This window comes from Hordeum vulgare, chromosome 2H, assembly GCF_904849725.1.
Source record: "Hordeum vulgare subsp. vulgare chromosome 2H, MorexV3_pseudomolecules_assembly, whole genome shotgun sequence".
Taxonomy (NCBI): Eukaryota; Viridiplantae; Streptophyta; class Magnoliopsida; order Poales; family Poaceae; genus Hordeum; species Hordeum vulgare.
This window is the reverse complement of record NC_058519.1, coordinates 40,175,756-40,187,737: the sequence shown is the minus strand read 5'-3', so window position 1 is coordinate 40,187,737 and position 11,982 is coordinate 40,175,756. Positions and strand designations below refer to the sequence as shown.

The window sequence follows — 11,982 nt, the reverse complement described above, 5'->3', positions numbered from 1 at the left end:
TGTTGTACATATCCTTAATATAACAGTATTACTATATATATATGATATCTAAGAAAGTAAATCATCCTTATGTACGCACATACGCACGTACAAAAATCCTACCTGTATGAGCATCTCCGAGAGACTGAAACGATATATCACTTATAGATTGACAAAGTTGTCACAAACACCTTCATAGTTGACATGAACATCTCCTTCCATCGAACACACGTCGTCGAAAGGTCTGAAATAAATTTTAAAAAATATCGAACACCGGGTTCTCAAATCTAAAACTTAGACTCTTGTGGACAATAGATGTCCTACTAAAGATTGGTTCGCAATAGGTCGAATAATGCCAAGTCACATAATTAAGCACGACGGGTCGTGGTTTTGTTTCGAAAGAAAATTAAACCATGTTTCTTCATCAATCTAAAAAAACCGTGGTGTTATTTTTTCTTCCGTAATTTACTCTCGCCGGAGCACGCAATATCTTCTGCGCGGGTCCACGTGCAGAGCCCGGGCGAGCCACCACCGCACGTCCAGCGGCTCGCGATAGCGACAGTAGATGCGTCAGCGCATTCCTTTTTAGCTGGAAAGTATGGCTTTGGCACATACACATTCCAACCCGTACAAAAATAAGCGGCATTTCCTATTTTTAAGACCTCTCTTCCTTCCCTTGCGCACCAACAGCCCCTCCTCCGACGGCGGCGAAGCCGGCGAATCGGCGTCCTCCCCCCCTCCACGACGCGCGCGCAATCCGAGGTGAGCTCCTCGTCAGGTTCTGCGTTCGCCTCGCCATTTGTAGCCCGCTGGGTCTGCTCTCCGGTCCGCCCCAAAGTAAGCAAATCTTGTAGTTTGATGGGTCGGCCGACGGGGATGTTCGGAGATAATGTTTGGCAGATGAATCTGACCCGGTAGCTCGGTCGATTTCTGGGCCAAGAACGGAACCATCCGAAACCCCGCTTGTGCGGATCCGTTGAGTTTCCAGGATTGTTCTCTGGAATCCGCCGGAATCTGTCTGCCGGAGACTGAATTTCGGATGCTTCTCGTGTTCAGTCTTCAAGGCGGGTGTTCTTTTTCCGAGTACGTAATTTTTTGGTTGGGCTGCAAGCTGGTGGTCGATCCCACCAGATAAGAAACCTATCCCAACGGAGAGGGCGGGGCGGATTCAGTGAGGTGGGCAGGCAAATTCCGACGTTTTGGTGCCACGATAAAGTTTCGGGAAGGTTGATTCATGAAGTTTTACTGAATAAGGCGGACATTCAGGGTCAATATTTTCGATAAAAGAAAGATTAGAAATGTGCTCTGTTATCAGTTTAAGCAGGAACGGAAATGTAGTAGGAGACTTGGACGAACCTGTGGTTTCTAGGTGGTTTACAGAACAACTAGTGGTTACACGAAACATGCATATGATATTTTCCTAAATGCTACGGCATGTATGGGTTCTGATTTCTGAACATATGAATGTGATTCTGGTCTCAACACTGACTCGCAAATTCTGAACTGGTCCTAGTTTTGCGCTGTCTTCACAGACCGCCTTCAAGAGGATAAGATGTTGTGGCGCACGATCCGCAGTATGGAGGTCATGGCACACTCTTCTAACTTCCTTCTTCCGAAACTGCATCAGCCTGCCAAGACTCCAGCAAACAACTATACTCTGGTTGTTCTCAACCAGCAGCTTCCACGGTTCATGCCTCGCCTCTGGGCTCAAGGTACCTAGCTCTAGATTCTTTCTTCTCTGTATATTCTGCTCATGGCATGTATCTTTAAAATTCTTTCTTCAAATTTAATTTAGAGCAGCAAAGATGAGAATATGTGCTGATGGTGGAGCCAATCGTGTTTTTGACGAGATGTCTCAAATGAAAAATGACCTGGACAGAAATAGGTTAGCTGCTTTCTTTCCTCCTTTTATATCAAAGGCTCAACTAATGTGAAACATTTTCATGCAATTCCAGTCATGGTTCGAATTAGTTGGTTATAGATGTGAGTCACAAATGCTAAGGAGTTGAATGACTGCCAAAACCTACAGTAGCTGCATTTCTATATATTTTATTTTTCAAATTCTCACTTGAAATGAGAGGTACATGGTACTTTCAAGCTGGAGGTAGAGTTTGTCCAAATAGATCTGTAGCAGCCTGTTGTTGTTCTTTGGGTTTGGATTGCGAGTGAGGGAGGGCCGGGCCGGCAAAATCCAGGGCCCTGTGCGAAACTAAAAGATGGGGCCCTACCTAAAAAAATGAAATAACGAGCTATTATAATGTATATATATCCCGCAGAAAAAATTATAATGTATATAATATAATGTGTTACATAACAATTAGACATAAAAAAATTATAACGTATATAATATAGTGTCTTACATAACAATGGAAGATCACGCGTCAATGTTTGGCAATTAGACGAACCATCTAACTCGCCTTGTTTTGGGTCCTGTCCGATAGAATCGCTACACTATGATATTTAATTGAGGAGGTAAGAATCAATCTCTAACGAAATAATTATCCCTGTTAATAGTTAATTAAAAATTAAAAATTCAGAGTAGAAACCGAAGTTAATCAAACAGAAGGACTTGATAAGCACCTGGACGAGGGACGAGGCGAGGAGCAGGCCGAGGACGCCAAGGCCGGCTGCTTGCCGAGATGAGGGCGCGGGCGACGTGAGGGACGATTCTTCGGTTTGTGTAGCCACGATCGATTGACGATACAAGAGTTCCAGTCGCCCGTTCCCTATCTGTAGTTTTTTTTAAGGAATCCCGACCTGACTCCTTGTAGCGATAGATGAGGAGTGCGCTCGCTGCTCGGTCGATGGTCTCCAGCCCAACTCCAATGCCACAAGGCCCAATAACGCTTGGTTTTCTTCCTTTTAATACAAGGCTGATATAAAATTTTTGGGGTCCTACAGAATTTTGGGCCCTGTGCGGGCAGCAATTCTGGCACCACTATGGGCCCGGCCCTGGAGTGAGGCACCATCTCCTCTCTAGTGATCTGTACAGTGTTAATAAGGTTGCCATAACATAAGCTGTGCGCGCGCCCAATGGCAACCTCTGGTGGCTCACCACGGTCTACGGGCCCCAAAGCGACCCGGACAAACTGCTGTTCCTTCAAGAGCTGCGTGACATTCGCGATACCAGCCCAGGCCCATGGATGTTGTGTGGGGACTTCAACTTGATATGTCGTGCCTCGGACAAAAGCTCGGGTAACGTGAACCACCGCATGATGGGTAGATTCCGCCGCGTCATCAACGACCTTGCCCTCAAGGAGGTTTACCTCAATGGGCGTCGCTTCACGTGGTCCAACGAGCAATCCCCTCCCATGCTCGTGCGCCTTGACCGGGTGCTCTGCACCGCAGACTGGGAGGACAGTCATGGCGAGTGTCACCTCCGCTGCCTGGCATCCGTTGTCTCCGACCACTGCCCTCTGCTTTTGGACTGCTCGCCCATGCCATCAGCTCACAAACGCTTCCACTTCGAGGAGTTTTGGATGCGTCTCGACGGCTTCCACGACACGGTAGCCGCGGCCTGGGGCTCGGTGTCCGACCTAGACCCTTTCAGGCGGCTGGTCCGGCGCCTGCAGGCTACGGGCCGCGCCCTCAAGAGCTGGAGCGCCAAGTCCACGGGTAACATCAGGGACAAGCTTGCCATCTCCCGCGAGCTCATCCTGCGCTTCGACCAAGCCATGGAGACCCGCACGCTCTCCCCCCCCGGAGGATTGGCTGCGCAAGCAGACCAAGCTATCCTACCTGGGCTTGGCTTCGCTTGAGCGCACGATTGCCCGACAGCGTGCTCGCATCTCCTCCCTCTCGGACGGCGACGCGAACACGAGCTTCTTCCACAGGCAATGCACATATCGTCGGCAGAAAAACAGAGTGTACTGCCTGCTTGTTGATGGGCAGATGATCAGCGAGCACGACGAGATGGCCCAGGCGGCCTTTGCTCACTTCGACGGGCTGCTTGGCACAGCGGCCGACCGCGCCCACACGCTGGACTTCGAGCACCTCATCTAGCCAGTTGACCTGTCGGTCCTAGAGGTGCCGTTCAGCCCCGAGGAGATATGGGAGGCTGTGCGACGCATGCCGGCGCACAAGGCACCAGGGCCGGACGGCTTCACCGCGGAGTTCCTGCGAGCGTGCTGGAGCACCATTAAGCAGGACGTGCTTGAGGTCTTTGAGCAGCTCTATGCGCTGAGGGGGCGTGGATTTCACAAGCTCAACCAAGCACTGCTCACCTTGCTGCCAAAGCGCGCCGATGCTCACAAGCTTGGCGACTACCGGCCGATCTGCCTGATACATATTATGGCTAAGCTCTTCGCGAAGGTCCTCTCCTTGCGCTTGGCTCCGATGCTCGACGGCCTAGCTTGCCGCTATCAGAATGCTTTCATCACCGGACGTACCCTCCATGACAACTTCATCCTAGTCCGGCAATCCCTCAAGCTCCTGCACCAACTGGGCGCGCCGAGGATCATGCTCAAGCTCGACCTCACCCGGGCCTTCGACTCCATATCATGGCCCTTCCTCTTCGAGGCCTTGTGCCAATATGGCTTCGGAGCGAGGTTCCGGGAGTGGCTGGCCATCCTCCTCTCCTCGGCCAGCACCCACGTCTTGCTCAATGGCGTGCCGGGACCCTCGATCTGGCACCGCCGCGGGTTGAAACAGGGTGACTCGACATCCCCGCAGCTCTTCGTCCTGGCCGTCGACACGCTCAGCCGCCTCATGCAACGGGCGCTCCAGGCCGGCATTCTCCGGAGACTCCACCCCCAACGCAACATCCCGGCTATCTCGCTTTACGCCGATGATGTGATGCTGTTCTGTCACGCCTTGACCGACGAGGTCCTCGCTGTGAAGGGCATCTTAGGGGTCTTTGGCTCCGCCTCCGGCCTGCACGTGAACTACGGCAAGAGCTCTGCCACAACACTTCATGGAGATGAGTCGACTGCCGAATCGCTAGCGATTCTTGGCTGCCAGACGGCGGCTCTGCCCATCACGTATCTGGGTATCCCCTCTCAACGCGCCGCCCCTCCGCGGCTCAGATGCAACCTCTAGTCGACAAGGTGGCCGGCCGCCTCCCATCGTGGAAGGCATGGCTCATGAACAAGGCCGGGCGGCTGGCGCTCGTCAAGTCTGTGCTTAGCGCCATCCCCATCCACCAAATGCTCGCCCTAGCGCCCCCGAAGAAAACCCTGAAGCAGCTCGAGAAGATTCAGCGTGGGTTCCTCTGGGCCGGACGCGAGGCTGCTCACGGTGGGCACTGCCACGTGAACTGGCGCCGGGTATGCCGACCGCTTGAGTACGGCGGCCTGGGTGTCCGCGACCTAGAGCGCACAGGGCTTGCCCTTAGGCTCCGATGGCTATGGCTCTCGCGGACGGACACTAGCCGCGCATGGCATGGCCTGGACCTGCAGTTCACCCCCGAGGAGTACGGCCTCTTCTATGCCTCCACCACCATGCAGATTGGAGACGGATCGACGACGCTTTTCTGGGAGGACCGATGGCTCCTCGGCCTCTCCATCCGTGAGCACGCGCCCTCGCTGTATTTGTGCATCCCCAAACATCACAGAAAGTCCAGGACGGTGGCGGAGGGCATCGCCGGCAATGCTTGGGCGAGGGACATTCAGGGCACTCTTGGCCTTCAGGAGATTGGGCAGTATCTCCAGATTTGGCTGCTGGTGTCCCGCATCACCCTCTCCTCAGAGCCGGACACGCTTTCCTGGAAGTGGACAGCCAGCGGCAGCTACTCAGCCAGGTCCTGCTATCTAGCCACCTTCCACGGATCTATCACTTGCCGGTCCTGGAAGTTGATCTGGAAGGGTTGGGCCCCTTCGAAGGTCAAGTTCTTCCACTGGCTCGCTAATCAGGACCACTGCTGGACTGCTGAGCGCCTTGCTCGCCATGGCCTAACGCATCACCCTCGGTGCCTTCTTTGCGACCAAGAACCGGAGACGATACAACACTTGCTGCTCTCTTGCCCATTCGCGAAGCAGACTTGGCACGGGATTATGTCTTGGCTGCGACTCCCGGCACCGGTGCCCGACCAGGACGCCACGCTTCAGGACTGGTGGCTGCGCGCTCGTGATGCCACGCCTCACCCGCTCTGCAAAGCGCTGGCCTCGATTGCGCTTCTCGTGCCTTGGATGATCTGGAAGCATAGGAACGCGTGTGTTTTTGACCATGTAACCCCATCGCTAGTTGAGCTCGCCAATGCGATCAAGGATGAGTCCAGGAATTGGGCGAAGGCAGGGGCCAAAGGGCTTAGGGTCACCCTGCCACCCTCCTGGGACGTGCATTGATCCGTTTGTAACACCATTGTACTAGCCTCTTAGGAGGTTGTCCCTCCCTCTTTTCAATACAATGAAACGCAAAGTCTTTTGCGTTTTCTCGAAAAAAAATTATGCTATGCAATTTCATCTTTGGAACAAATGGATACCTCTTTATGTGCTTTTGATTATCCAAAAATTTGAATAACATAGTCTAATATTATGTTGCTATTTCAATGGCTAACAGACTGTGCTGACGGTTTCTTACTCAATAGGAAATAAGGTGGGCTTCTTGATTTAGTCTACCGTGAACTTGAGCAAAAAAAACATTCTGTATTAGAAGAATGCCGAAGTGACACATAACGTACAACTCGAGAAAGCAGAAATGAAAAAAAGACAAAACAAAACAAAGAGCTAAAAGAACATGGCAAGAGAAAGAACAAAAGTCCATAAATAGTGCAAAGCTATACGGGCCAGCTGCTGTCTAAGCGGAGGTCTGGTATATGAACTTAAGCTATCCATATGTTAACATCTCTATTTGTTTTGCTATACCTGACCGGACATACAATATTTCTACATGACTGTCAGTGTATGTTTTCCAAAGACCACTAAAACTTATTTATGATTGTGGTAATGGTGGCATTTTGATGTCTAGGAGACATCATTGTTTTGTAGGAGTACATCTTAACGGCATTTGGCATTTCTGACCGGAGTCTCTTTTGTTGCACCAAACTGCTTATACATGTTTATGCTCCTTTTGGCCCTTACGATCAGACCAACAAGGTTTCTGAAGAACTTTTTCTTGGCATACACCTCTTAGTTTGTTTCTCTTATCCAGGTACATTCCAGAAATAATTGAAGGGGACATGGATTCTATAAGGCCAGAAGTAAAAAGATTTTACTCTAGTCAGGTCTTTTACTTGCTTCCTCTTCTTTAGTTCATATTATCTGAGGCAGGCATTGTTTAAATTAAAACCCAAACGTACATATCTATGCATATACCCCCATGCAACAGAACCTAAATTGCCTGGCTCCATGACCACGTGCCCGAGCAAGGAGAGGAGAAGGCGAGAGGTCTCACATTTAATGTTTCTAGCTGTCGGTGAGGGTGGTGAGCTTGACCAAGAGACATCTTGGTATTATTCAGCTTAACATGCTGAAGTGTTATTTCAAAATATCCTGATGTTGACTCACTGCTAATGTAATGCATAGTAGACACTCAGCCCTTGTATAACTTACGAGATGTATGGCGACTGTGCAAAAATTAGTGAAATTTATGGGAGGGTTCAGGCATGAAAAACCCTGCTGCAAAATGCCAAAATGATGGGAAAAGATTTACATGCATCTTTCCACTGCAAAGTTTTACAACAGAGTCCAATCGTACCATTTGATGAGTTTAGGTTCAGGTTTTCAATCTTAACAACGCAGTCACTACTCAGCTAATGTCCTGAAGAAAGAAATACTACCAGTTAAAGCTGAAAGCAGTAGTCGGAAGATTGAAACAGCAGAAGTGGGGTTAATCCTAACAGTAAAAAAAAGGGCAGCCCGGTGCATGTAGCTCCCGCTTGCGCAGGGTCCAGGGAAGGGTCCGACCACTTCGGGTCTATTGTACGCAGCCTTTTCCTACATTTCTTCAAGAGGCTGTTTTCAGGACCTTTACCACTGCACCAGGGCTCCCCTTCGGGTTAATCCTAACAATAGATAGAAAAATATGTTTTGTTGCCATTGAAGAAAATAGTATTCTAATTTCATTTAGATAACATTTATTAATTTTACATCTGGCAGTTAACTGTTTTTTAGCATGCAGGAGACTGCATGTTATAAAAAGTTGACTTTGTTGGTATATAACATTGGTTTGTTTTTTAGCGTACAGGAGGCTGCAGTTTTATTTGTTACATTGGACAATTATAGTTAGAAGTGGTGCTGTCTGTGTGATCTTGAATAAAATCGCAACTATTTGGCGGTTGTGTGTAAAATTTGCCGTAAAGGAAAAAACGTTGTAGGCTTATATGGGCCAGTTCATTTGGCCGATTCTCCAGAATTGACCCCCTCCCCAGCTTCTCCCAGAATCTTCAACCCCACCCTAACTAGCTAGGATTGTCAAACAAATGGAGGTTGAAGATTCTGGGAGAACCTGGGGTGGGGGCCGATTCTGGGAGAATCGGCCATAAGAATTGGCCCTATATTCCATTTGATATCATTATTTTTGGCTGTCCTTCAAAATTTCCAATTGGTAAGTTATAGTGCTTGAAATTTTCAATTTTTGTTGTTGTAAATTCAGTTGTCCAAGGACTTTGGTCTTACATTGTAGTTGTACTTATACACTACAAGTGCATCCAGAGCAAGGCCCTTTCTAGTACTCTGTTATCCCCATCCTTCAGAATTTTTCCAAAATTATTTTGATAACTGAGTAACTGGCCGAACCTTAAGTCGATGTTGGTAACAGTAACACTGTTTTACATGGAATGACAATCATCTGCGTCAGAATATTAACTAACACTGTTTTAAATTAAACTTTTGAGATCAAGTGGAGTGCACATTTCTGTTGACCTGAATGTAACATAATCAAATTTGCACTGCTGCACTAATCGTATTACAAATGTGATCAGGATGTCATTGGCTCATCATTTTATTAAACTTTTCTCTACGCAGGGATCCAAAATTTCTGATAAATCACATAACCAAGAGACAACAGATCTGCACAAGTGTATTTCCAGTATCCGCCATCGCACACCTGATCATGAAAAGCCTAATGTAAGTAGTGGTTGTACTTTGTTATTTGGTACTTTGTGTCATTGGTATCTTTTACCCCTTCTTTTTGAGAAAAAGAAGTTCTATCTATACCAAAACACTAGTCATATAATGTTCAGATATATTTGGTTATAATTCTACTGTAACTTTTTTGGGGGGATTTTATGTAGCTTTGTGTTCTTGTTACTGGAGCACTTGGTGGAAGGTTTGATCATGAGGCTGCAAATATCAATGTGCTCTATGTGTTCTCAGACATGCGGATTGTCCTTCTGTCAGATGATTGCTTGATCCAACTTCTTCCCAAAACGCATCACCATGAGATCTATATTGAGTCGTCTGTAGAAGGACCACACTGTGGGATTTTTCCTATTGGAGCACCCTCTACAAGCACTACAACCACTGGCCTCAAGTGGAACCTGAGTAAATTTCTTCTGCCCGTTTGTGACCAGTTGCCTTGCAATTTGAGAGTTTGACTAAATGCACTAAAAAAATTGCCATCAAAATTTCGAATTGGGTTCATTTGTGTGGCTTGAGGAATTGGTTGGGTCTAGCACATAGTGGTTCTTCATGTGTTTCCTTGGTTTGAGAAATAGGATGAGTTGGTCCATCGGCTTCAATCCTTAGGCTGGCTGAAATAGGGGCGGGGCTCAGTCGTATCTCGTATGTAATCTAGTTTGTGTGGCTGTATGACCCATGTCATTCACAGTCTGGATTGTGTCTGTCGAGCCTTGCGGCCAGTGTCTGCCAGGTCTGAGATGCTGTAGCCGTGCGTGCTGATGGGGAGCCACAAATAGTCAGCTCTACTAATGTACCAACTTTGTGCTCAATATGAATGCATGCTAACTGTGGGATAAAAGTCTCCCCAGACAGATTTTTGACGCTGTCGTCGCTAGTATATATATGGTTGATGCTATAAGCATGTGTGTTTCGAAATATGTGTTACTATGTTTTATTTGGTCTTGTCTTTTATCCTAAATAAATTTCCTAGCACTAATTTGCACAAGTGATGTGCAGTACGGTAAATGTGGTCCATCTTGTTATATGTGTGGTTCCAAATGAGACCCTTCTTTGACACTTAAGGTTACTCTATTTGCCAATGAAACCACTGAAGCAACTGCGAGTAAAAATGGCTGGACCAAAAACATATAAACCGTGTCAAATTAAAGAAGAGGACAGGTGAATCCTTTTGATTAAAAATGATTATAGTGCGTCTGCAAGTGAAAACCCTTTTTTGCCATCATTAACATATACATTTTGGTGGCACATGAACTGTTAGTGTTTGCTGTTGAAAGCATGCGAGTCCTATAGAAGAAATCAATGTGGTTTTTTATTCCATTTCAATTGCAAAGACCATGTTACTACTAGCATGACTAGCATGGGCTAATTACGCAAAAAAATTCTACTTCCAGGTGATGCAGAGATGAGATTTGGGAGCATGATAAGCACGTCCAACATCGTGGATTCGGATAAAGTAACCGTGCAGTCTGATGCAGATCTTCTGTGGACAATTTCTCTTCGAAATCTGACCTAAACAGCATCCACTTAATTGGAATCGTCTGCTGTGTTTCCTTTTTGTAAAATCTTCGTTGATCTTGTGTGTTGTCAGCTCAGCTCTTGTACAGTGCAGCTGTGTTCATGCTCATAAGTTGTTCTGTATCTGATAAATAAAGGATATCTTGTGGCTTGTGGTTGAAACTTGAAACCTCTGTTGTCAGATAGATGGAGACCCACGAGATTATCATAAGGATGTCTAACATGTTTTTGTGCGTCTATGAGCGATGATCGAACATGTCTTGTATATCTACTGAAACTGTAGAAATTGGTAAAATGCCCTGCATCTGTAGAAAAAAATGCTGATGTTCATGCTCATAAGGATTTCAACTTTTCATAATGGTCATGTTGTAAGATAATTTTAATAAATTATTGGTGTACGAATGGGTAGTAGAAAAGCACTGAGCACAAAGAGGATGAAGGAGATGATAGAAGGTCGTTTTGATGCACAGGCCGGAGTAATCCTCCTTTTCAAAGAAAAAAAAAACCTGGCTAGCATTGAATCATATACCTCAAGTTGATTATCATTTGGTGTTTAAAGCTGAAGAATCCTGTCGCTGATGCTGTAAGATAATTTAAATGGATTATTGGTGTCAGGAATGGGGAGTGGAAGAGCCTGTGCTGATGAACGTGCTGATAGAAGGGAAAATAGATTATTTCCCCTGCCCAGCCTTGAATCATATACATAAAGTTGATTATCATTTGGTATACATGCCCCCATACCCATCGATTATGATTATCCAGTACCCAATGGTTATCCTCGTGGGTACAATATATAGCATTTGCACAACAAAATAAGTAGAGAAATAAATATAATTTTTTGATTTTCGTACCACATCACAATATTTTACATCCCAGGTTGATAGTGACAATTGAGACATACTTAGAGGTCTTAGTCTTCATTACACCACATTCCTGGTGCAGCCCCTCCTGGTTTCCTGGTCGGTGCCCTTTTTATGACAACCGATCTAGGCCATAGGCCAAGCACTAACGACTCATCTTTCCACGGGCACTTTGAAGGAATGGAAAGAGGTGAGGGTGGGATAGAGTGTAGAGCTGGAGTCTAACATCATGAGATCCGCTGAATTGTTGTTGCAGCTGTCGTCTTCCCGCTCAGGATGCTCTGAAGGAAACCCTAGATCTGGATTTCCCAGATCGGAGGATGGCGTCGGCGCCGTTTACCCTTCTGGAGGCATTGGTTTTTTTTGGAGCATGTGTTGGCTGAAGGAGTTCTAAGGTGGACGACTTGGTCTTACGAGTCGAAGATGATGAGTCTCGGCAGCGTGGTGTAGCCCGACAGTGACAGACTCTTACGATGGACGAGCGTAGAGCGATGGCGTGGTCTGACCTCGTGGTGGCATCAATGGCAGCCTGATAAGGTCTTTTCATTGATCCATGCATCGAAGATGTGTTTGTGAAAGACGGCGGTGACGACTTTTGGCGCGTGCGCATG

At 47.1% G+C, this 11,982-nt stretch overlaps 1 protein-coding gene across 3 annotated transcripts; it reads left to right on the top strand.

The window, feature by feature from the left end:
- Window positions 1-592: 592 nt before the first annotated feature.
- On the top strand, window positions 593-10,734 carry LOC123424715 (thiamine pyrophosphokinase 2). 3 transcript variants are annotated; one of them, XM_045108384.1, is made up of 7 exons: window positions 593-741; window positions 1,512-1,691; window positions 1,780-1,864; window positions 7,066-7,138; window positions 8,880-8,981; window positions 9,149-9,398; window positions 10,388-10,734. In XM_045108384.1, exons 2-7 carry the CDS (start codon window positions 1,532-1,534, stop codon window positions 10,507-10,509), a joined length of 792 nt encoding a protein of 263 aa, XP_044964319.1. In that variant the 5' UTR covers window positions 593-741; window positions 1,512-1,531; the 3' UTR covers window positions 10,510-10,734. The 3 variants fall into 3 exon arrangements, with proteins under 3 accessions (XP_044964319.1, XP_044964318.1, XP_044964320.1); XM_045108383.1 differs by having other exon boundaries at window positions 1,493-1,691; XM_045108385.1 differs by lacking the exon at window positions 593-741 and having other exon boundaries at window positions 1,606-1,691; window positions 1,775-1,864.
- Window positions 10,735-11,982: the final 1,248 nt, after the last annotated feature.